Source organism: Sphaerodactylus townsendi, linkage group LG02, assembly GCF_021028975.2.
Source record: "Sphaerodactylus townsendi isolate TG3544 linkage group LG02, MPM_Stown_v2.3, whole genome shotgun sequence".
Classification (NCBI taxonomy): Eukaryota; Metazoa; Chordata; class Lepidosauria; order Squamata; family Sphaerodactylidae; genus Sphaerodactylus; species Sphaerodactylus townsendi.
In genome coordinates this window covers 68,444,619-68,469,097 of record NC_059426.1, presented here as the reverse complement: position 1 = coordinate 68,469,097, position 24,479 = coordinate 68,444,619, and the positions used below count along the sequence as shown (strand labels likewise).

The following is a 24,479-nucleotide window of genomic DNA, read 5'->3' as shown; positions in this document are numbered from 1 at the left end:
TAAACCATTACATTGCATTATACAGGCTGATACAAACAGGTGTGCAGTTATGTAAAATGCTGCTTCTAATTATGCTGAAGAAGACAGAAGCTTTTTTTATTTGCTCAAGTTTGCTCATGGCTTCAGCAGGACAGCGTAGCCTTTGAACCTGTTCATCATTAACTTTTGTTTGGACTGCCAAAGCAAATAGGAGCTCAGTAACTAAGTGAAAGTGTTACTGCACATGTTGCTTTATGTGTAAATTCCCTTAATCAGAGAAAGATTATTGGCTGCTCATTGGTTCATTCAGGCCTGCTTTTAAACCTGAACTACTTTGAATTTTCATAATAGCTTCACTTATAAATGTTATGGCTGAGCTCTCCCACTACTTCACTCCTGGGGTTAGGTTCTTCCACAGGTGAGGATACTCATCTAAATAGCTGAGATCCCTACCTGCTTTTAGTCTTTATATTGTTTATTTTTATGTACCAAATTTGTAACCTAGTTTCCGGTCCTTAAAGAAAATGTAAAACCATTAAAACAATTTTTTAAAGTTAAATATAATAAAAATAGAGATAAAATATACAGCCTGGAAACCCAACACCTAGAGATAAAATACATAAAACCACAGGAACAGCAGTTTGGAGGGCGGGATCGTTAAGTCTTCACCTGCTGGTGGAAGATGGCAACAGAAGCGGTCAGAGAAATCTTTATCAGGAAAACGTTCCAGAGCTTTGGTGCCATGAATGAAAAGGCCCTCTCCTAGGCAGACCCTTGGCTGATCTCAGAAAGCGGGGGCATAGGTAGCAGAGCATCTGAAGAAGGCCATGGCAGTCAAGCAGGTTCATAAGGGATCTGAGTGGGATCCTTCACGTTTGTTGGTCCCACACCATGTATGGTGTCGGCTTCAAAAGTTAAAAACAGCACCTTGAATTGAATACACCTCACTAGCGCTTTTCCCCCTAAGGAACACCTCTGTGCAGTCAGAGTTTGCAGCCTTTGCAGTTTCTGCACAAAGGCATCACTCGCAGATCACAACCCACTTAATACTTTGCATTAGGGCCAATCAAAGCTGCACAGAGCACCGTGCAAGCTTTCATGTTCTACAGAATTCTTCAGGCTGGAACTTCCTTCCCCTATAGGAAAAAGAAAGACGCCTCAGGGAATGATGCAAAACCTTGGTGCAGTCTGCTGTGTGTGAGACGCAGAGGCAGGGGTATGTATGGAGGATACTCCGGCCAGAAGGTGCCACAAGGAAGAGAGAAGAAAAAAAAAATAACAAGCACAATTTGGGGGATTTTTTCATGACAGGGCGGGGGATGACACAGAGAGACAAAAAAAAAAAAGGCCAAGCTGCAAACTCTGCCGGATTTAACACGCCTAATAAAACGCTGGTCCGTCTGGCCTCTGAGCCTCCTTTCGACGAGGGGCTACGTCTAACAGGTACTCCGCCTGCATCCCGACGACTTGCGAGTCTTTCCCCGAAACACCCCGACGGTTACCGGACGTGTCCGAACTCGAAGACGGAAATACCCGAGGGTGTCCGAAACAAGCCGAACATTGATCGGGAGGCTACGGAAGTAGACGAAGATCGTGCTAGACCAGATCTCGGCTGAGGAGCCATCATGGCGGATCTGATCGCGAATCTCCAGGCAGACGGCATCCAAAAGCGGGTTGTGCAGGAAGGCCGAGGAGAGCTTCCTGATTACCAAGATGGTACCAAGGTGAACGAAAAAAAATTATGCGCGCTTTTCTCAGGCTCGAGGTAACGGAACTGGCCCCTAGAGAAGCGCATGCGCGGGCAACATCCGATGACACATTGGTTGGCGTAAGGTCCGCATGCGCCTCGAGGCTGGGGTGGAGTGGGGTCTGATAAATATGCAAATTGGATACAGGTGCTGAATGTGGGGGAGTTGCTGTCTCTTAGGGTTGCCGCCTGGCCGGGAGAAAAATGTCGGCCCCCCCCCCCCCCCAATCTTTCATGGCTGGAAATGGGGAATCGAAGACCTTTTCATGGCTTGGAGGCAACAACCATGATAGTGCCGCCGTTCAAATTAATATTAAAGGGACTACTGGCTATCCTGTAGTCTGTTTGTAATTCTGAATAGGGAACTAGCGTGGTAATAGAATGATTCCCAGCTGAAACTTGGCTAAGACATGGTAGAAAATGAATCAGAACCACTTTGGAAAGCATATTTGGGAATGTTCCCCGATGCCTGCAGATAGAAAACTAGTACAACAAGCATCTCGCTCCCTGCTGTTAGAGGTCTGTGTGCAGGAAATTTGTTTTATGCAGAGGAGAGTTATTCTGCTATATATGTCAACCAAGCCTTGTACAGAGAGGGTGAAAGCAGCTCTTAGTGGAAGCAGCATTAAATGAAAGAGTTCTCGTATTTCAGCTGGTTCTGCATTTCACAGTATTCCTGTGAGTACTGGTACCATAAAGGGTTTGCACAGTAGAAATGCTGTAGTACCAGGACTCTGGTTCTGCCATCTGAAATGGGTACAGTTCTTTCTAGACTGCGTGAAACGGAATGGATAACAGTAGTTTCGCAGGGCAGGCTTAGATAGTCTGTATGTTCCCATGGTTGTGATTGGGCATTTGCGTGTGTATTTCATGATCTTCTTCAAATAGTACCACAATACCACTTCAAATAGTACCACAATAGTACCACAAACAAAGGACAGTAGCTTCCCCTAGAACATCAAGATATATTTACCCAAGAATAAGCAATTGGAAAGGATTTGTAGTTCAAGTAATCCAGATCTGTGCATTAAACAGGATCTCCCCTAGATTAAATAGTGTCCGCTAATAGCATACAAATTAATCCACATAATCTGGCAGTGAAAGCAAGCAGCACATGATGCTTTTTCCTTCGCAGTGCAACAGTGATTTGGGAAGCCACAATCTTTTTTTACAAGCCCAGCTGTTGACAATTCTGAATTTCTACATAATTTTTAATCTACTAGAGCCCTGTATTCCTTTGCTTCTGGTTACCATAATTATTACAACTACTCCTGAATGCCATTAGAGATAGACATTTAATACGAAGTTATTCTTGTCATTTGCTCCCTCTTTGTCACTTGTTCCAAGAATGCTGATATGTTTGGGACAAGGTGTTTGTGAGACTTGCTGCTCAGACCTCCCTCTCACAGGCATGAGATGTTGTCGTTGTTGATTATGTTGTTTTGATTTAAATATATATTTGCAGCAAGGTTGAATTAATAGACGGGATTGGTTGAATTTAAATATGCATAGATTTGTGCCTTTACTAACTCTACAACCCATAGTGCTAGGACTCTGTTCAGTTTGTACACTCTGATATGGAGAGTCAGTATTGTGTAAGGTATAGTATTAGATTAAGTTCTGAATTCTGCCATGAAGCCTCCTTGGTGTCCTCGGGCCACTCTTGCTGAACCTAACCTTCTTCACAGTGTTATTGGGATTATAAAATAAATGGAGACTCACATTGGATACCTGAACTCTTTGGAGGAAGCTGGATACAAATAAAAGACTTGCCAGAGTAGTTAGTTGTAGTTGGAAGTTCGGTCATTATCTGTGTTTGGGAATCTGGCAAGAAATGTCTAGTCCCACACCTTTGGGCAGTCAGTCTAGTTGATCACTTGACTTTGCTGTTCCCCTCTGCCTGGAAGAGTGGCAGGCATTGTAGGGGGTCACCTGTTCCAACAACTCTGCTTCCCTTTCTCTTCAGGCCACCTTCCATTACCGCACAATGCTCTGTAGCCCGGCCCAACGGGTCTTAGATGACAGTCGAACACAGGGCAAACCCATGGAGCTTATCATTGGCAAGAAGTTCAAGCTGCCTGTCTGGGAGACCATCTTGTGCACCATGCGGGAAGCAGAGCTAGCGGAGTTTTTATGTGACACAAAGGTAATTTCTACTACTATAAGGAAGCAGGTTGGATGGTCTTGTGTCTTTCTGGATGGTCATTCTGCCTCCATTTCTCAAGTATGAAATAATAGTGATACATTTCACAGTATTCCTGTGAGGACTGGTACCATAACTGTGAGGGTTTGCACAGTAGAAGTGCTGTATAAATGAATTATAATAATACGTCTGTCATTCAGCATTGAATGTGCTACTTCTCACATAAGGTACTGTTAAGTCTGAATGTAACTAGTGATTCCACATGAGCTCAGAATTTGATTTTAGTCATTGAGGAGTCCAGAGAGCTTGATTTATAAATAATTAGTTATGTAGCGCATAAATGTGAAAAGTATGTGGCAGTGTACGGGAAGATCACTAGATGGAAAGAATTAGATGTTTTATTGGACTATTTAGATTCAAAGTGGAAGAAGTTTCATGAGAACACTGATTTTACCCTGTCTGGTATTTGCTCTCAAGTATTTGTTAGCAGCCTTGAATACAGGAAAGGTAGGAAATGTAAAAAGAAACAAAGCCAGTTTTCCATATATATCATATCCAATGCAGGAGAATTTGGGATGGTGCAGCGTGGCTATCATATACAAGACCCTTCATGGCTTTGGTCCCTCATCGCTGCAGGATCATCTCCCCCTCTATGCTCTACAATGACAGGTTTGCTTATCTGATCAAGACCTTGAGTAGGTGCCACCCTGCAAATGGGAAAAATCAACAACTTCCATGTGCATTGTCTGTTGTAGCTCCCAAATTATCCAACGGCCTGCCTGATGAGGTCAGGAATACTTCCATCCTTTTGACATTCCACAAACTATGCAAAACTGAATTATTCAGGAGGGCTTTTTTTTTACACAGACAGTAGGACTATACTTAAATGAAATGGTTCAGAAAGGTGCTTTGGTAAAGGGGTAAGAACTATGATCTATACTACTGTGAATAGTATATATTACCAGTTGATGTAAGTATGATCCCTTTATATAATTTTTGCATTGCTTAATGTGTTATGTCAGTGCTTATGCTTTGATTCAGCTCTGTTTAGATTTCTGCAATCCAGTTTCTGTTGCAGTATTTATTGGACGCCCTGCCCGGTTGATCATATTGACATATACTATGCAATTCGCCTTCTCTGTGAGAAAGGTGGACTATGTATTACATAAATAAAATATTTTCAGCACCTGAGTAACATATATTCAACACTAAAAAAAAGGTCAGTCACCTGTTTTCATTATACAAATTTAAAAAACTTTACACTTTTGCTCAATCCATCCCAGTTCTCCAAGTCCTGGGGGCAAGGAAATCCTGCACAAGTTCATCCTTTTCAACCCTGTAAAGAAACCTGCTTAATTGATTGGCAGGTTGATTGGAGAAGGTGGTCCTTTAAATGCCGTTGATTCTACAACAATTTTGGATTTTAGAAGAAAGATTTTAGAAGAAAGAACCAATATCTTGAATTGGGTCTGGATGTGAATTAGCAGCTAGTGTGCGGAGAGAAGCAGTCCTCCTTTCCAGCACAGTGTACCCCTTCTGAAGAAATTCTCTCCCCACTTGAACAGTTTTCTCCTCCCTCAACAAGAAGGGCTGTACCTGTGACCTCCCCTTTTTTTGTATCGCCCAGCATGTAGTGTTGTATCCAACGGTGTCAAAGAGCTTGAGAAACATTGCAGCAGGGAAAGACCCATTGGAGGGACAGCGACACTGCTGTGGCATTGCTCAGATGCATGAACACCACTCACTGGGTTACCCGGATCTCGATGAGCTCCAGCAGAATCCTCAGCCTCTCATCTTTGCCATCGAGATGCTCAAGGTAAGGGGGAAGGAGTAGAGAGGGTTCTTGGCACTGACAGTGATGGAACTGGGAGTACTTAGGAATCTCCCATGTGCAAGCATAGGAATGGTGCACAAGAGAGGACAAATGACAGTGTGACACAAGCAGAGCCCTTTGGGGATGGGGCGGTATATTAAATCTGATATATAAATAAAATATAATTGTGAATAACTGTGCTCTCTCTTGGCCTTGTTGGTTTCAGCTGAGTACAAGACCCATATTTTTAAAGAAACTGAGTTGCAAGTGGGGAGGAGATAGGCTTTCTGTGATAGTGTAGGGGTGAAGATGAAACTCAAGGTTAATGACAACCCTCATTGTGGTACTCCTGGTCCCCTAACTTTTGAGCCTCACTCTGCAACAATTCTGTCCACCTCTATGCTGGGGCTCAAAGAGAACCGGTTAATAGTCAGGTTGGTTCTTGCAATGTTCTTAACTTTGTAATCACTGTACCTTGGCAGGTGGAGGGCCCAGGCTCATATCGTCAGGATCCGTGGGCCATGTCTGATGAGGAGAAGATGAAGGCTGTGCCCCTGATCCATCAGGAGGGCAATGAGCTCTACAAGCAAGGCAAGGTGCAGGAAGCTGCTGCCAAGTACTACGATGCCATTGCTTGCCTCAAAAACCTGCAGATGAAGGTGAATGAAGGTGTGTCGTGCAATGCACCTGTCCCAAGGAATAACCTGTTTGCCTGCTGTACACTTGCCTGCATTTAGATGCTCATGGAATAAGCATAAATTCATTGTGTGGGTTTTCAACTCTAGATAAAGTAGGAATCCCTTCACACTTCCACCAAATATAAATGTGGGTTGCCAGCTTGCATTAATAACAAGAAATGGTGAACACAGAGAAGCATACACGGTGCTCCAAAGGATACTCCTGCCAGAGTTCCATTGTCCCTGAGCCAGCACTAGGCCAATAGCACAACTACCAGGAGGCCTCCCTTTGCATCAGCTCAGCTTCAGCTCACAGAACCCAGGCAGCAGCAGCACCACCACCAGCAGCAGCAGTAGTAGCAGGAAGCAAGCCTGAAAAGCCAGATGTGCCAGTCTGGTTCAGTATCTTTCCAGCTCTGTTGACTTGCTTTATACGAGGGAGGGTGGTATATAAACCTAACCAATAAATAAATAAATAAATAATTCAGAGGTACTGCTTCCCTTCAGGCTTTTGTCTAACCTCCAGGGTGGTCCACAACCTGCGGGCCCCTACAGGCAATGCTGGCTATGACCAAGCTGTATGAATTCTGCAGCAGTGATGCAGAATGGTCAGGCTATCGTTGCCCATGAGCTCCGAGCCTGGAAGTTACCCATGCAGGGGAAGAGCAATTAACAAAAGTGAGCCGAGGTGTAGAGAGGGCTTTGTTTTTCCTTCCCATCTGCTCACGTCACCATTTATTTATAGGGAGTCAGCAGTTGCCATCATGTCAAGCTGGGCCTGGAGCTATTCTACACATATATTTGTGTACAGGGTGTAAAGAGCCCGTTATGCCTCATGCTGCTTCTCCCCTCCTAGGAGCAGCCGGGCTCCCCAGACTGGATCCAACTGGACCTACAGATCACCCCTTTACTGCTAAATTACTGCCAGTGTAAGCTGCTGACTGAGGAGTATTATGAGGTGCTGGACCACTGCTCTTCCATTCTCAACAAATATGAAGGTAAGGCATCTCAACGTCTATACAGAATGGTGCCAGGGAAACAGCCAAGGACAAAATGGACAGGAGTCCCAATGTTGTATTAATTTATTAGATGGGCGGTAGACAGAAGGGACTGATGGCCAGAAGAGCCTTTTTTGTGTTTTGCTGGTTGTAGAGGCTCACATGGAGAGTGGGAGAGGGCTGTAAGAAGTTCTGGGCCAGTCGGCCAGGCTGTGGTATGTTTGGAACCAGCATTCACTACTCTGTGGTTTGCTGTTTCTACAGATAATGTCAAGGCCTACTTCAAGCGAGGCAAGGCACATGCAGCAGTTTGGAATGCGACTGAAGCTCAGGCTGACTTTGCCAAAGTGTTGCAGCTAGATCCATCGCTGGGGCCTGTGGTTGCGCGGGAGCTGCGCAGCCTGGAAACCCGCTTGCGTCAGAAGGATGATGAGGACAAAGTCCGTTTCAAAGGCATCTTCTCCTCGTAGCTGCACTGCTGTTCTGTGTCCTCAGTAGGGACAGCTCAGGCTTTGCCATCAGCACCCAAGTGCAAGACAGCATAAACGGACTGTGTGGTTCTTTGACAGGGTCAGCAGTTACCTGCTATCTATACAGATGCTGGAGGAGCTGGCCTTTCTTGTCAACAAATTGTGTCATCCTTGTGCAAATGGTCCTGTTTGCTGCTGCCAAAGTGTATGGGAGTAGGGGCAGGGGAAGCCGTTTTGGTCACCCACGCCAAAGCAGGCAGACAGCTTAATGTGAGTGGGTCTGCTACATCTGATGCATGCCTCTGTATTACCCCCAAGAGCGGTTGTTCGCCTGATGCACCACACTTGGTGCCTTCTCTTCTGTTACTCATGGAGAGGGAAGCTTTGCTTCCTCAGATGGTGCAATATGTAAGGGCCAGAAGAGACTTGTTATGGATTCCCCTTTTCTGCTAAGGCTTCCCATTCTGCTGTTTGGGAGCATGAAAACTCTAGCTCACGGGTCCCCAAACTACGGCCCGGGGACCAAATCAGGCCCCCGGAAGACATTTATCCGGCCCGCTGGGCAGAAGTGGATCTCCCCCTTCTCTATCTCCTTTTCCCCAGGTTTACAAACAGCATTAAGCGCGGGCGACTCGCTGCTCATTCCAAGCGGCCGGAGGGGACCGTACCAATGCGGCAAAGGGGGGAGAGAGAAAGGCGGCGGAGCTTCAGAGCCGGATTGGAAGGGGACCGCGGGGGTGGGGGGCTCGGCCAGGGGTGGGTCGAGGGCGGATGGATGCCCCCCCCCCCCGCGGGCGGCACTTGGTCCGGCCCCCGGCTGGGCTCTGGCCATGCGTGAACTGGCCCCGTTTAAAAAGTTTGAGGACCCCTGCTCTAGCTCATCTCCCCATCTGCAGTCATTTTTCCTTTGGCCACAAAACTGCATCCAAGCTGAGGTGCTGGCAGGAGACAAAGGGGTGGCCATTTGGGACGAGGGGTGTGCAGAAGCAATCAAGTTCTTCCTGTAGGGGTTCCCCCTCCCCCCAAGCACTTCCTCTAGGTGACTAGTAGGAGCTTTTCAGTAGGTGTACCCACTGCTGTCACACATGCATGCATCCAGATTTCAGGTAATATGCTGGCCTCTAGGATACTTCACCCATTCCTAGCTCATTCCTGTCTGGGAGCATGCCCTGGTTTCCAGATAATTACTTGTTTATGATAAAAGCTTAGACAACATCTTTATGTTGGGGGAAAAAAATGAAGCATTGGCCACCCTTGGTTAAAGAGTTCTTCATTGTTGGTGTAACTCTGATGATTTTAACCTGTGCAAGATTGGTGGTTCCATGTACGCCACAGGTCAGGAGCCCATATTTAACGCCAGCCCCTCATTATCTAGTGTGATTTCAGTGTTCCCTGTTATTGCTAGAAGTTCTTTTATCTGGTTGCCATTGCAGACACAGGGCTAGAAGGAGCTGAGGTCGTTGAGGTTCCTCTGCTGTTGTGTCTGTCAAAAATAAGTTTCTTCACTGAGCCTCTCACTTGCAGTTTGGGTCTTTGGTGCTCAAAGGAAAGAAAAGTCCTGTTTTCTGGTAATGGGAGTGCCTCCAACAGCAGAGCAGGCAGGAGCAGCAGCAGGCTTTGGGCGTCTCTCCCTTGTTTTAGTTCAGGGCTTAGGAGCGGGCAGCAAAGGTATCCAAAGCATGTGTGTTGAATGTTGTTTCCACAGCCCATTCCTGCTCTCTGTTTAAGGTTAGCGGGGTTGAGTGTGCTGCAGGATCTTCTTCTTCAGTGCTTCCTCTGAAATCTCACCCGCATGGAACAGCTCAGATCTTTATTGCGTGAGGAGTCCCTGTTTGCACCAGTGGGTCATCCAAGGTCAAGGAAGCCACCAGAAGCTCAGTTCTCAAGAGAAGCATCTTCTTTTCTGTTGTTCACAGCTGCCAAGGAGGTTTCAATGGCAGAATCATTTTCTGTCTAGCAAAATGTGATGGGAGTTGCACACACAGTTTTCTTTCTTGCAGAAACTGGGCCTAAGAGAAACAAGGTTGCTGACAAGGTTAGGTGCAAAGAGCATTTCCCCAGTACATTCCTCAGTAGAGAAGACCCATGCACTTGTCCATTGCTTGCCTGTTGAAATAGACTTTTGGATGTACATATGGAGTGAGGAGGCCACTTTAGGCCCTTGGGGATATAAACAGTACTGAACAGCCTGTGGAGACTCTGTATGCTCAGTTGGTCACATGTTGTGGAGATGGGATGATTCCAGGCCCACTCTTCTCTGCCTAACAGGCAATGAGAGCTGTCAGAATAATAGTAATCATCAAGATGGTGGTCAGGATCTCTTTACCTATAGCTTGGGTGATCTTGGAGGCACTTGATTCAGATGTTGTTTCCCCTGCTATTCACATGCATGGCATAGTTCACAGCTCGTCTTCTCCCCGCCCCCCATGGTTTGGAGTTAGGTTTTCAAGGGGTGTTTCCTCATCATTTCAGCTTCTACTGCAGGTATGCCATGGCAACTCTTCCAGCCTAGGCTTGGTGTCAACTTTACACTTTCGTTTACCTGCTTTCTCTTACTCCATTGCATGAGGCCTGAGCTGCTGCTTCCATATTGTAGAACATAGCCACCCTTTCCCTACCATGTCTAGTAACTTCAGCCTTGGGCAGTCAGAGAGGGTAGGGGTTGCAGAGGTAAAATGACTGAGAGTAAAATTTGTGGGAACAGCAGTGTTAAACCAGCTGAAAGATCCAGAGCTGTATGTTTTTGGGAGCAGGAGAGGAAGAGGGAAACAACTACTTCCACCTTTTTCCTACACAGCTCTTCTCTAAACACTCCATGCAGCCCCCGTGTAATTTTTGACTCACAGCACTTTAAGGACATTACCCCCCCCCCCATATAGTTTGATGACACAGATGGTTCTGTTTTCATGTCATGTGAATAAAACAAACTCACTTTTAAAAAAGTGACACAATCCAATGTGTGTTACCCACTTTTCAGCTTCATTGAATTCAAAGGGAAAGCGTTTCTTAGACATAACTCTGTCACTGAGATCTATGAGCCTTAAGAGTGCTTAACATATGTCAGGACATCTGTGTAGAAGCTCTGTCACGTGCACCAGCTTCCTCAGAACAGCAAAATGGGACCTTTGGCCTGCCAGCTCACCCACATGGTGCAGTACAATATTTCCTGCCACTTGATCCTGCCACTCGTTGTTGAATGAAGCAGTGATGGCCCCTGTGTGCTACACAACTGTTGGCAAAAGACTAAAGCTCATTGGACAGTGTCATGGCGTAGTTAAAACAGCCACCATGTGAAGGACCTCCAGTGCTGTTTGCTGTGAGCTTTTGTTCGTAGTCTGCTTCTGTAGCTTCTAGAGCAGGGCTGTGATGTTACAAGGTTTGTAAATACAGCAGCGCTTTTATCTGGGCTGGCAAATACAACATGTATGTTTGTGCCCCTCCCCACATCCGTTAGCCCTTTCAAGTTGGATATATTATCTGTGCTTCTCAAATACTTTTTTGAATGCAAGTATGCGTGATTTTTACAAAATGTGTACTTATCACTGTATCCTTGTCAAGTGGATTATTAAGTTTGGGTTTTTGCTGGGCAGTGTTTTCCCCTCTCTGCTGCTGCATGACTGTACTTCAGCCAAAATAGGGACCTCAGCAGTCCAGATAGCTGATGGGGACAATTTGTGAGGCCACTGTCAAACGGCACTGCTGGATTTCTCTTATGGCCGGGGTTGTCTGTAGCATCCATTATCTGCCTGCCTATACATCCCAGTGCCTAATCTGAAAGGCAGTCTGTTGCAGTCTGGACGTGCCTTTCTACAGGCAGCACGGAAGAATGAGAGAGAGAGAGAGAGAGAGAGAGAGAGAGCACACGTATCACAGGAAGTTAAAAGTGAAGCGTGGCGAACCCAAAAGGCAGCAACAAGCAGAGTGGACACTTGGCATGGCCTCGTGTGCCCCTGAGTGGACTGCCTGATTCTATAGAGCTGAGCGGGGATCAGAATAGAGCATGGAGTGGCGGACGTGAGTACAAACTGCTGTTGTGCTTGAGCCGTTTCCATGCGTTTTAGTGGGTCTCGCGCAACATGACTTGTCCAAATAATTCTGTATACACATCAAAACCTTATTATCCAGAGTCCTCTTTGGGAAGAATGATGGAAGGTAGCAAGAACTGCATAGAACAGATTGCAAACCCCAGCACTGTGATAGAAAGGCTGTTGCTATCTTTGTAGTGAGTTGAGATTTATTTTACTGTAGAACTAGAAAAGCAAGCCTGTTCCTGTGAGGACCGTATCTGTGTGTGTTGTTATAAGTCTCATCAGGCTAGCACCTGGACATTCTCACATCAAGGGCAGAATCCAAGTTTGGCTAACTGTATTAGCCTTTGGGAAATGGAAACTAAAACCAAACAAAGCTTCTCACATGCATTTCTGGTTCATATGTATAGCCATTTTTGTTTATATAAGAATTAAAATATTTAAAAGAAAGTAGCAATTTTGAAATTGTCCTGATTTCCAAATAGCAATTTGAGGGAAATGGGTGGAAGGCTGAAAAAAAAAAGTTGAGTTTATCTGAGTCTACTTGATACCACTGTTAAGTTGCTATTGATGAGGAAATTCATAATTTTCTTTTTGAAGAATGAAAACAAACAATTAGACAAGGGAACGAATTACTGAAACAGTTTTGCACACATCCTGCATTCTATTCGTAGTCTTCAACAGGACTAATAGCAATCTAGTCAGAAATAAGGATTATGACCATTATAAGAAAGATTCATGTAAAAATCTACTTTTTTTACAGAGCGATTTCCTTCTTCTCTCAGTAATGGGGGCAGAAACATTACACAATGGGCCATAAAGGGAGCCCTTTTTGAATTATGGAAAATAAGACAAAAGGCCCTCACGCTGGTTGATGCTGACAGCTTGCCTGTGAGCTAAAGCAGTTCCGTGAAGGATTCTTCCATACCAAATTTTAATCTCTTTAGGGAACATATGTTATCCAGCCTCACCAATTCACAGATAATTTTCAAAAGGTGTGAGAATCACAGTTGGAAGGGATCCTATCTAAGGGCATCTTATCTATCCCCCTCTTAAGTGCAGGAATATCAAAGGCAGAGCATTCCTGACAGGTTCAGCCTTCAGCTGGAAGACTTCCAGCAAGGGAGAGCAACCCCAGGCCCAAGTACTTAATTCCTTTGTCAAATCTCTCTCATCCTTAGGAAGTTTCCCCTGTTCTCCAATGGAAATCTGCCGTATTCTAAGCCCATTAGGGTTAGCCTTGCCTTCTGGAGCAACAGAGAACATGATATTTACAGCCAAGTTTTTCTCACCTAGCATGAAATGGATTGATTCAATCAAAGAGGCTTCAGCCCTCAGTTTTCAAGAGCTGAACAAGGCTGTTAATGATAGGAGGTTTTGGAGGTCATTCATTCATAGGGGCACCAGAAGTGACTTGATGGCACTTAACACACAGAGACCTGTTTTTTCACCCCTGCCCCCCACTCGCCCCATTCATATTTAACCAAAGGAAAGATGTATTGCTGCTGTGATGCTGAAATAAGGCATTTTTTTCTGAATTGGGCCCAGCTCAATGAGCTACCTCTGCTAACTGAAACTGGGCCAGACATGGCTGCTGCTTCATAGGGAAGTCACTGGAGCACAAAGAAGCTGGTGAGTGAAGACATGAAACCTAGGACAATAATTATGCAATCCAATAATTTATTAAACCTCCATCTTGTAAAGCCAGTTACAAATTAAACAACACCAAAAAAGAGCAGAAGGACGTCTGCCATAGTACTGATGGAAGTTATATTCCCCAGCTGGGTTTAAACTGCCTGCAGCAACCCACGAGGCTGGGACATACCAGTAGTGCATGGCCAGGTATGGAAATGGCTGAGATGGACTAGGAAGGTTCTCATCTGTGTCTCAGGCCACACAGGCAGAAACAAGTCTCCGTTCTACTTCCATTATGTGGTAAGCACAAAAAGGGGGTTGGTCTTAATGTGACTCAGACGAAGGTCTTAAGGCAATATTTCCCTGTCACACCTCTATAAAAGTGAGATGAGATGCTTATGTCCAACCTGGCTTATGACACTACACAACATGCACAGGGTAATTGGGTGTAGGTCTGCACCTGCTACAAGGAGGTGGAGTAGTCCTCTTCACTGTGGCATTGAGGTGGTGCTTGAACTTCAGTAATGAAGGTGATAGCCAATGTGACCAGACCATTTTCTAGAACAGGTACAATCCTACTTTATTTGCATTCTTGGGGAGAGTGGGAAGGGTAGGGAGATCCTTCACTGGGAAAAATTCTTTGTCAAGGATCATTTTCTGTGACGGAAAGGCTCTTTGGGTTCTACTGGAGGAAGATGGAAGGTGCATTAAAGATTCAAGGTGGCCCGACAGAGGACTGGAGATGGCAGATTGCTTTTCCTATCTGGAGTTCCACAAGGGAATTCCTTCAGGTTTGCCTAAAGGAGGAAATAGTGATGCTTTTATAGCATAGAAGGGCTGGATGTATGCCACTGTCACGTCCCACTGATGCAAAACTTGGCAGTCGGCACAATAATGAGAAAATCCTGAGAATCGATGCTGTCATTAAAAAAGGAAGCAATTTCTGGGATGTTCAAGAACACGCGAGCAATGACCTGGTAAAATCTCAGGAGCAACGAGATCAGCTCAGCAGAATTCCCAGCGGTTTGGAGGCAGGACTTTCATACTCTCCATAGCCCTTTGGCTTTTCCTCCGACAAGCCGACTGTACCTATTTTACAGGTGTATGTTTCAGGATTTTTTCCTTGGTAAGAAATCTTTATTTTGCTCAGAATTTTGATTTTTTAAAAATGCAGACCATAAGCAATCAACTGATTCTAAAGCACACCGAAATGGAACTAAAGAAATGTCCTACCGGTGTGGTAGAGATTAATTCATCCAGCCTCAATTTTACTCCAACTTAGTTGTGACAGCAGTAGCACACAAAACAGTTTATGCCAAAAAATAAAGAAAGCAGCTCACACCAGCCCAAACTCCTGCACAGAGCCACAAACAGCAACAAAGGAGTCATCATATCTCCTCTTTGCAGTGGGATGTACATAAACATGACCTTGAATCTTATTCCCTGAAGTGATCAGATATAAGAACTAACTGTAAGCAGCACCTTTCCTAAGCACGCACCATAATAAATCAGTGACCTTGGAAGAGCAAATCTAGGAAAGCCCAAGTCATTTCACACACCACCTTGGGATAGCTGGTGTTTTTCTTGAAGATCTAACTTTAGGTGTTTGTGTGACTCTTTGCTAACAGCAAACAAGAACCAGACCCTTAGTGTTAGTCTCTTGGAAAGTCTTGTGATTTGAACTTCCCAGGGATGGTAATTCTGACAACATAATGGCCCCATAGAGAGGATCCCAACAGAAGTTCATTCAGTAGTAGCAGCTGATCCCTGAGGGAACACTACCAAAACCAAGGCAACTCAGTCTTTGCCCTGAAAGAGCTTGGCGGAAAAAACATCTGGAGCCTGTCTCATGTGTGCATCAATTTAGAAATCCTGTTCACTGCATGGCAGCAGCACCTTAGTGACTGTCTCTCCCTGCTTCCTTCCTGCTGCTTTTATTGCACACAATGGTGTCTAGATCTCTCTGGCAATGTTTGCTTCTGGAGTTCTCTGTCCCCTTGCAACATGGTCTTCCTTACAGAAACAGAGCCAAAGAAAATCCAGCTTCAAACGGCTTAGGAATTGCTAACTGTGGGATTCTTGGTTATGGTGTTGGCTGAGGAGCAAACCCTGCCCCCAGGGATGCTCTGGACCAGACCTCTCTCAGGCAACGTGTTGAGAGAGTTTCGTTTTGAAAAGGATCTTTGCTACAAATGCAGCTGGGGCGTGGCATGGGTCTTTCCCAGTGGTTCAGGTCAGCCTCATCACCTCGTCCAGAGACTTGCACGGCTGTCCAGGCTAGTGGCTGACTTGATGCTGCAGCATTTTTTCACAATCATGTTGATGTAGGCTTTCATGATTTTAATGATCTCCCCCACCTAATAAAACAAGAGGAACAGTCAACCACAAAGCTGCATTTTGTGATACAGCCCCAAAACAGGTGGGAGATGAATATTTAAATAACAAAAGTCTGGGAGGCAAATAGGGCAGCACTTAATCAGACTGATTGTTTTACAACTAAATCTGTCAATCAGATTGATTGCCCTAATTAACCGCAAAACAGGTGAATGAAAATAAAAGTTAATACTTTTAATACAAAAACTACAGATGATTACTAAGAAAATCTGATGAAGAGGCAGCCCCTCTTGTCTCTCGCACCAGGGGAGGACTCCTCTTGTAAGACGATGCCCTGATGCAACACTATAAGTAGTAGTGTTATCGTTTTCATGAGGAAATTTGCACAAATGTGTTGAGAAGTTACAATAGATGTATCATAGCAAGAATTAAGACATAAAGATTTATTTAATTGAAGAGCCCTGTCCTAATCCCATCAGTCATGGCTTCACTAGATGATCTTCAACTTTCTTTCTGTCTAGAAAACAGGAGTGCCAGAGACTTACCTCACGAGATAAGATAACGATAGTTGGTGTTTTGAATATTAACAGCATTTAGGCAGCTACAAGATTTAACTAGCAAAACTGCTAAAGGAATAAGGGCATGACAAGAAAAAGGCTGGGCCAGAGTATGTTAAGATGACAGGAACAGACAGCAGAGGGCATCTTCCTGCTGCCTATTAAGGCATAATTTAATACTTTTAAAGTGTCATTTGTTATATTTGTAACATAAATTTATTCGCTTTCACACATTACAGAGTACATGGATTGAGTCTGGATTCCCACTTTGTGAGAGATGTAATAACCATGAGTTATGGGTTCTCCTCAATTCCAACACATATGGTGCCCAGTTAGGATCAGGACCAGAGTGATGTAAGGGGGCAGGCTCCAGCCTTCCCCTTGCACCATTTTTCCAACCTGAAAATGTCCCATGGGGATGTTATTTGGCCTGCTGGGTTTCCCCAAAAAAGGAACTGGGGAAGGCTGAAACAAACCCCTTGTCCATGTGCACTGTGATCCTGATCCCAGCTGGATACTACATGTACAGGAATAGCAGGGAAACCACGACTAAGGTGCAATTGTATTATATCTTACTAAATCTGACAGGGGATTTCACAACCCAGGCCCAAACAGTGTACCTCCATATGTAAAAAATAGGGTTCACAGGTGGCCTCATGTTCAAGTATCTTCCTCTGAAGCTAAGCAGAATTCAGGCCTCACCTCTGCCTGCACAGGAAACCTTCTGTGATGTCTTAATTGCATCTTTGCTGACTAAAGAAAGAACTGTCCACATTCAGCATCTCCCCTCATTATTATGCTAAGACAATAGCTAGGAGAAGTGAGTCCATAAGGAAAACAAATTGTCAAGAGGGACAATCTGTCTGCAAAGGAATTACCAGGTTATAATCTTAAAACCTATTACTGAGTGACCAAGCAAGGGGGAAAAGTCTTGCATTATGCATTTGTCCAGCCAATCAGCACAGCCTACTGCAGTATAACACAGCCCTTTCTGCTACCTAGGGTTGTATGACACATACCTGAGGGGTTTCAAAGAACATCTCTCTTTCATCCACAGTCAGTTTGAAGGTGTTGGGTTGGGGAGCCCCAAAGAAGACAATGTGTTCATACTGAAAAGTTTCCAGAGGCTTTGGGTCCCCCCGTTTGTACACACAAACGTTTTCAGTGCTGACACTGAGCCAGAGGTCATTGGGAAAGCCACCTTCCTTACACTGCAAGAAAGAAGTTAGAAGTATTAGGAGAAGGAGAAAGAACAAGTGGGGAAACACTGCGTTGGAAGCAAACACTGAAAGCAAGTAAATGGATTGAGTATGAGGTTATCAACTTCCCCTCCACCCTCTCCTTCCTTTTCCATCCAATGGAATGAAATGGATTTTTAAAAACAGTTAAGATAGGCTATTAAGCGGGAGCCAAATGCCAGGCTTGGGACTCCTGCAAAGACCTTCCTAAAAGAACCTGAGGTCCACAAATTAAGTGGCTACAATATCAATATAATGGCTATAACAGCAGTATCGATATGAAAGTAATTTAAGGCTTTTACAAAGCCAGCAGTCTTGAGACTATTGGGTAAGATGAGACGTGTGCCTTTAAGAGTGAGTTAATAGGCAGAGTTAAGAGAACCAGGAAAAGCAGATCTGGGGGAGTTCAGCAGACAAGCTGCGCAGTGAGTGCCTCCTTGCATGTAAACAGAGAAATGCGAGGAGATCCCACTACAACCCCACTGCACAAAGAAGAATCCCAAGGTAAGCGTGACATGCATAATGGGCCTCAGTCCCAGTCAAAGCCTCATTAACTAATTAAGCATGACTTTCTCTGGACCAGAGTTCAGATGTTACCACTGTGGTTCCTCTCTCACCTCAACATCAAAGAGGGTAGAGCCATAGCCTGACCATTCCTTCATGATGGTCATGTACGCCACCATGGCTTGCTGCTGAGACAGCCCTTGGAGTTTACTCCACTTCTCTGCTATGCTGGCTCGAGCTGCTGACAGCTCCTCTTTCACCCACATCTCCATCATCTGCTCCTCTTCTACTTTTTGCTTCTTCACTGAGCCAGCCTTGAAGCTGCGTTTCAGAGTACCCTCCAAGAAACTGGTCCGTCTCCTCTCCAAAGCATGGCTGCTGGGGCCACTGCTTTTCATGGACTGCAGGATTTTGGACTTCAGCCGGTTTACTGGGTAGATGTTGTCAAGGGACCAGGAGATTCTGGAACAGTCCCCATGTAGATATTGTAGCCTCAGAGCAGCCAGGTGGTGCAGTGTCTCCTCTGGGCCAGGGAAATGGCCATCAATGAGACTTTCATGAGCCTGTAAATGTCAGAGGTGATCATTATTCACAGCTTTATAACGTTTCAGTAATAAGGATACTTGTGGCGAAGACCAGATTGCAAGTGTGACATCACATGAATTAATAGCCAAAAGTGGCAGACTTTGTGAATATATGATAACAGCCATGCGACTAAATGCAAAGCCAGTGTAACATCCTCACTCCACTGGCAGCTATGCTCTTTCAAGGAAAAATGAACTAGCCCAAAGTTAGGTTGAAATTTTTGGCCAATAAAGCTGTACTAATAAAGGAAAGAAAACTGACTCAAAGGAGAGCACCTTTGCTAGTTGTTCCAGCTACTAAAATCTTAGTGTTTATCATTACTCATTATCACCACGATATCCAAAGGTAACTCTGCTGGCCTTTGAGTGAATGGCAGAAACAGCAAAATGAGTCCCATCCACAGACCTAGAGTTTCTACTTTAGGAAATTCCTGGGAACTCAGAAAAATACAACCATGTCAATTAACTAAAAGAAAGAAAAACATAGTCCTAAAACATCAGTCTGATGAAGACCGAAAATGCTCCAAAGGGAACAAAACATTGAGAGCAGCTGAGAGTCAAAGGGGAAAGGGGCTGGGGGGGTGTACAGGAAACCAGCCTGCTCCTGCCCTTACAGAAAACCTTGTGTTTTCAGCAGATCCAGGGACTTCTTTACACGCTACAGAAAGTTCCATATCAAGTGTTATTTACCAAGCTGATCTTGCTATGGCAATTTATCACCCTCTTGCTGAGCAGTCTGAGTGGGTTATGTTCATGCTCAGTGGATCTTTATCATTTGATAGATTTCTGCAGTCACCTGTGCTCTGCAGGATGCTGTGACTACTGTATCTTGCACTGCTTGCCCTCTTAGCCTCACTTTTATTTTAAAAAAGCAAACAATTCTTTATCCTTTTATTTGCACTCAGGGTGAAGGTATACATCTACATACTTAAATGACCATGTATCTAACCAGTGGGTTCATAGAAACCTCTGCCACAATACATTTTTCAGGAGTCACCAGACATCTGAATGTCATCCTCTTTGTCAAGATGAGCTTGCTTTCATCTTATTGATAAGTTATTGTGGGTAAAGTCTTCTCATCATGGCCTAGTGCATCTACTGCCTAGCCCCGTGGTGGCGAACCTTTGGCACTCCAGATGTTATTGACTACAATTCCCATCAACCCCTGCCAGCATGGCCAATTGGCCATGCTGGCAGTGGTTGATGGGAATTATAGTCCATAACATCTGGAGTGCCGTGGTGCAGTGGGTAAGAGCAGCAGACTCTAATCAGGAGAACCAGGTTGCTTCCCCACTCCTCCACATGAAGCCTGCTGGGTGACTTTGTGCTAGTCACCGTTCTCCTAGAACTCTTTCAGCTCCACTTACCTCACAAGGTTTATGTTGTGGGGAGAGGAAGGTAAAGAAGTTTGTAAGTTGCCTTGAGATTCCTTACAGGTAGAGAAAAGGATGTGTGTGTGTATAAGGACCAACTCTTCTTCACAGACGACGAAAGGTTTACCTGCTCAAACATGAAGGCAAACTCTACTCCCTCTTTAGGCACATTTGCAACATCAAGGAAGCAATACAACTTGAAATACAGCTGCCAGTGGCCTTCCTCCTCCTCTTCCACGGACCCAGCGAGCCTGTAAGGTGGGGAAGAATCTGATGATCGTCTTGATCATGGAATCAATTGAAAGCTGACGTACAAGTTGCATTGGCCTCATGAAAGCAACACTGCCATGGCAATTTCTCCCCTCTCCCCTACTCTTAGCATCTAGGAGGATTCAGCATGTAGCCCAACATCACAATTTTTGGCATTTTCCAGTCCCTGCAAGTAACAGTCAATGACATGGAATCAGGACAGGGAAACAATTTGTGTGGTAATACTGTGCCACATGACAGGTAACCTTGACATTTCCAGACTCAGGATCGGCTGAGCTGCAGCCATGCCTCATAAGTGTTAAGTGACAAGAAGAGGAGAACCAAAGTCATAACTTGACGTCAAGGCCAAGACTACAGGCAGCAGACCTAGAGAGGCACGGAGAGGAAACAAGAGCTAAGTGCCAGGAGATATATCATAGTGAGGAACAAGCTAAGGGGCAAAACCATAAAGGAAGTCCTCTCCACTTCTAAGTGACCTTGTCTTGCCCTCCTGCTGTTGCTCTCAGAGTGCCGATAAGGAGAAACAGGAGCCACAGTTCCCTTGCTCTCTTCCACATGGGCATGAGCAGCAGGTCCTTCCAAAAGGCAGCCAAAATATTATAGCTCTTTATGACCTAGCAGTTGGAGCTCCACAACCCACCTGAGGGATTCTATTTTTGGAGGCATCTCTTACAGCCCAGCCATAAGGAGATCATATGACATAATTAAAAGAAAGGCATCATCACTTCCAATTTCCAGATCAAATTGGAAAGAAGCTTATAAAAAACAGCTAACAAAAAACAACAACAGAAGGGTGAAATGAGAGACAGAATTCCTAGAGAACTCTAAAGCTAGTTTGTTTTGTGGAAACCAACTGACCAAGGCTCTCTCCTCCTGTGAGGGCCAGCCAAAAATTCTAACAACAAAACAAATGATCCCACATGCTGAACACACTCCTCCATGCAGAATGGCCATTCACAAAGGGATTTATTGAAATAATACCCAGAGGCCTCTGGCCCTTCTGAAACACAATGTTTTGCTGACTGATCAAGCAGACAAACACAAGCTACAGCTGTGGAAAGCTGCACCATCCTGCTCATTACCTGAATTCTACTTCCAGTTTTCTGATTCCAAGTGTGACGATCATCTTTGAATGAGAGACCCAGAAAATCAAAGTTGAGCCTGGCATTGGTACTTGAATACCTGGCCAGTTCTAGAAGAAAATGCCACACAGTCCCAACCACTAAGGCTGCATCTGCACTACGCTGCAGTTTGCAAAGTGGATCAAGGTCTTCCAATTTAGGCTGTGCCCAATAATGCAGGGTTAAGGATGAGAATTTCTCCTGTAAAGGGACCAACCTCTCAAACTTGGCCAAGACGTCAGCTACAATCACTCGACTCTCAATTGCCTTGTCCATATGCTTGTTGCGTTCAAAGAGGGCAAACATGTTCCGACTGTCTTCCATGGCCAGTCCGCGGATCAGCTTCTCCACTACCTACCAGGAGAAAAACAGCATACCCCAAAGCTTTGCAGAAAGATATTCAGGGACCCTATAGTTGAAGTTGAACAGGGAAGGAGATGGACAGAGAGAGATGCCCCTCCATTTTCTGTGCTTTCTCCAGCATAAGCCAGTAGAGAAAAGAAGAAAAACTTTCTTCTCTTCTTCATTGGTTACATAGAAAAATAATGAAGATGAGCCAAAAGGGACTGAATTATGCTAAAGACACCAAACAGTTATGCCCACATCAGCCCCACACACCACCAGAGGTTCCTGAGCAACCTTGCCCTGCAAATTCTGTTTTTACCTCTCCGGCACTGGTATGGGAATTGATGGTGATCTGACAAGAGCCCCCTCCATGGCAGTAAACTGTGGTAGTCATTTCCTCTCGTGTGATGAGGGCTTGTATCTCTTCCTGGGAGGGGACAAACTCCCTGCTCTTGGTTCTCTTCAATGAATCACTGATGAATTGAGAAAACCAGTCTATTTCTGTGCCTGGGAAGAGGTCTTTTACTCTGGTTGAGAGAAAGATAAAATACATAAAATCCTCCTGCATGCTGAGAAACAAACTTTGAACCAGAACCTTCTGTCATATGAATACCATTGGAGAGAGGTTAAAGCCCATGGCAAGCCTAGGACATGATGCCACAATTTCAAATCAATTATACCAAATTTAGACATCTCTCATTAGAGAAAATGTATGATTCTCTGGCCCCAGGCTGATATTCACATCCAGTTTCTTCTAAAATCCCAGAGTCAATTAGCAGAAAATGAAAGGCATGGAGGTATAATAAAAGTGGTAAAAAAACACCTTTTGCAATATAAAAGGAGTAAAAAAGAGGGAGGGGTCCTTCCATAGATCTGCACAGTGACAGGCCCTATTTAATTTCTTCATAAGTGATCTGGTGTGTGGAGAATGAATACTGAGGGAGCGATGCCTGCACAGTGTGCCCTCAGAACAGCTCGCACCTTCTGAGATGGAATTTAAGGTAACGTAGGATTCCCCTGCTGGGCAGGAAAGTACAGCTCATGCAGGTCATCAGCTGCCAATGGTGAAGGTTCCCAGGACTGTTGGGTTGTGGCACGTGGTTCGTCTGTTTGATCAGCTGACAATAGACCTCATCACGGAGGGGCCTGAGATCCTGGCAGGTCTGCAAGATGCCTTGGATGATGGGGATGGGGTCAGACACTGTTTCGATCTCCTGCAGGGAGTTGAAGATCTTCATGGCTTCATCTTGTAGGCTGCTGTAGCCCTTCTCTTGCTGTACTGTAAGGGGAGAGAAGGTACACATACAAGACAGGGAAAACATCAGTATTGAACTGAGAGCTCCCAACTGCAAGCCAGCAGATAAACACTCCAAGAAGCAAGCTGGCAGAACAAGAACCAGGTCTGCCATGTTTTCTGAAACTCATGAGGGAATTAATTGGACCAAACCTTTATGGCAAGTCATCCCAATCATTACATTTGGAAAAGAAGCAATGCAATAAGCCCTGGGTAACTGAAGTTTTTCCTGGTAGTCTAGGGTAAAAACCTCCAATAAATGTCATACATACCCCTTGGTGTCAACCAAGAAAATGCAATGCCCAAAATGTCTCTCTTTTTTTTTGCTGTCAAACTGACTTAGGGTGTCCCCTGTAGGGTTTTCAGGGATAAACATGTTCAGAGGTGGTTTGCCATTGCCTGCCTCCATGTCGCACACTTGGTATTCCTTGGAGGGCTCACATCCAAATACTTGCCAGGGTCCAGGCTGAGAGTGTGTGACTGGCCCAAGTCACCCAGCATGTTTCCATGGCATGAGTAGTATTTTGAACCTGGCTCTCTAGCATCTCATAGAGATTCAAAAACAGAATTTCCACACTCTGTTCATCTCTCCCAACAATTCTATCTATCTCCATTACACAGAAGAGAAGGGAAACTTGTCTGACAATTTAGGATACCTTTTCAAACCCGTGCACAAAATTACTCAGGAGATAATCCAATGGAAAATACAGGACCATTCTGAAACATGGATTCTGCATTGCCCTAACAATCACATAGCAAACTGGCCAGAGGGGCTGGGCCAGTCATTTGGCAAGCTCTGGTGGCAGGGACAGGGGTATATGTCTCCCAAGTGTCTGTAACTTATATGCATCATGGAAGCGGCGGCCGGGGGGTGGGGTGTCAACTTGCAAGACTTGCTTACAGGCTTTTAGAGACCCATGATCCTGGATCTTGTGATCTATCTGAGTGTGAAAAGGAGGAGGCAGCTGGAAATGCTTCACTCTTTCCTGCTCCTCTTGAGTTGCACCAGGGACAAGGGGAAAGCAACTCCCACTAGCGCTTCCAACAGTCATGGCACTTAGTCTCTGAAACCTCTGATATCCCATCATACGGGACCGCATCACCCCTTATGTCCCACATAGGCCGCTGCGTTTGGCGGTGGCAGAGCTGCTGGAGACCCCTGGCCCTGCGACAATGCGGCTGGCCTTGACCCGGGCCAGGACCTTTACGGCCCTGGCCCCTGCCTGGTGGAATGCTCTACCTCCAGCTGTCCGGGCCCTGCGGGACCTTGGTGAGTTCCGCAGGGCGTGTAAGACTGACCTATTCCACCGGGCCTTTAGGGGGGCTGGCCGTGGTTTTATCACCCCCCATTGAGGCTGCTGCCTCCCAC

At 45.2% G+C, this 24,479-nt stretch overlaps 2 protein-coding genes across 6 annotated transcripts in view; one reads left to right on the top strand and one right to left on the bottom strand.

The window, feature by feature from the left end:
• The first annotated feature begins 950 nt into the window (after positions 1-950).
• On the top strand, positions 951-8,450 carry LOC125426108 (aryl hydrocarbon receptor interacting protein). Its single transcript, XM_048484255.1, has 6 exons — positions 951-1,703; positions 3,693-3,872; positions 5,497-5,685; positions 6,165-6,341; positions 7,216-7,357; positions 7,622-8,450. The coding sequence occupies exons 1-6, from the start codon at positions 1,605-1,607 to the stop codon at positions 7,825-7,827; spliced, it is 993 nt and encodes a 330-aa protein (XP_048340212.1). The 5' UTR covers positions 951-1,604; the 3' UTR covers positions 7,828-8,450.
• Positions 8,451-13,521: 5,071 nt separating this feature from the next.
• LOC125426563 (unconventional myosin-X-like) overlaps positions 13,522-24,479 on the bottom strand; it is a 54,563-nt gene continuing 43,605 nt past the window's right edge. For all 5 annotated transcript variants that reach the window (XM_048484988.1, XM_048484989.1, XM_048484990.1 and 2 more), the window contains 7 exons: positions 22,798-23,095; positions 22,136-22,343; positions 21,689-21,825; positions 20,208-20,331; positions 18,237-18,686; positions 17,401-17,592; positions 13,522-15,847 (listed from right to left, as the gene is read on the bottom strand). In XM_048484988.1, coding sequence (XP_048340945.1) covers positions 15,734-15,847; positions 17,401-17,592; positions 18,237-18,686; positions 20,208-20,331; positions 21,689-21,825; positions 22,136-22,343; positions 22,798-23,095 — 1,523 coding nt within the window. In that variant the 3' untranslated portion in view covers positions 13,522-15,733. The remainder of the gene's footprint in view (positions 15,848-17,400; positions 17,593-18,236; positions 18,687-20,207; positions 20,332-21,688; positions 21,826-22,135; positions 22,344-22,797; positions 23,096-24,479) is intronic.

Excerpts from the sequence above, each read along its gene's own strand:
- LOC125426108 (XM_048484255.1), top strand. The coding sequence starts at position 1,605 with ATGGCGGATCTGATCGCGAATCTCCAGGCAGACGGCATCCAAAAGCGG. Across the intron at positions 1,704-3,692 it reads ATTACCAAGATGGTACCAAG|GCCACCTTCCATTACCGCAC; the intron begins GTGAACGAAAAA and ends CTTTCTCTTCAG. Across the intron at positions 6,342-7,215 it reads TCAAAAACCTGCAGATGAAG|GAGCAGCCGGGCTCCCCAGA; the intron begins GTGAATGAAGGT and ends CTCCCCTCCTAG.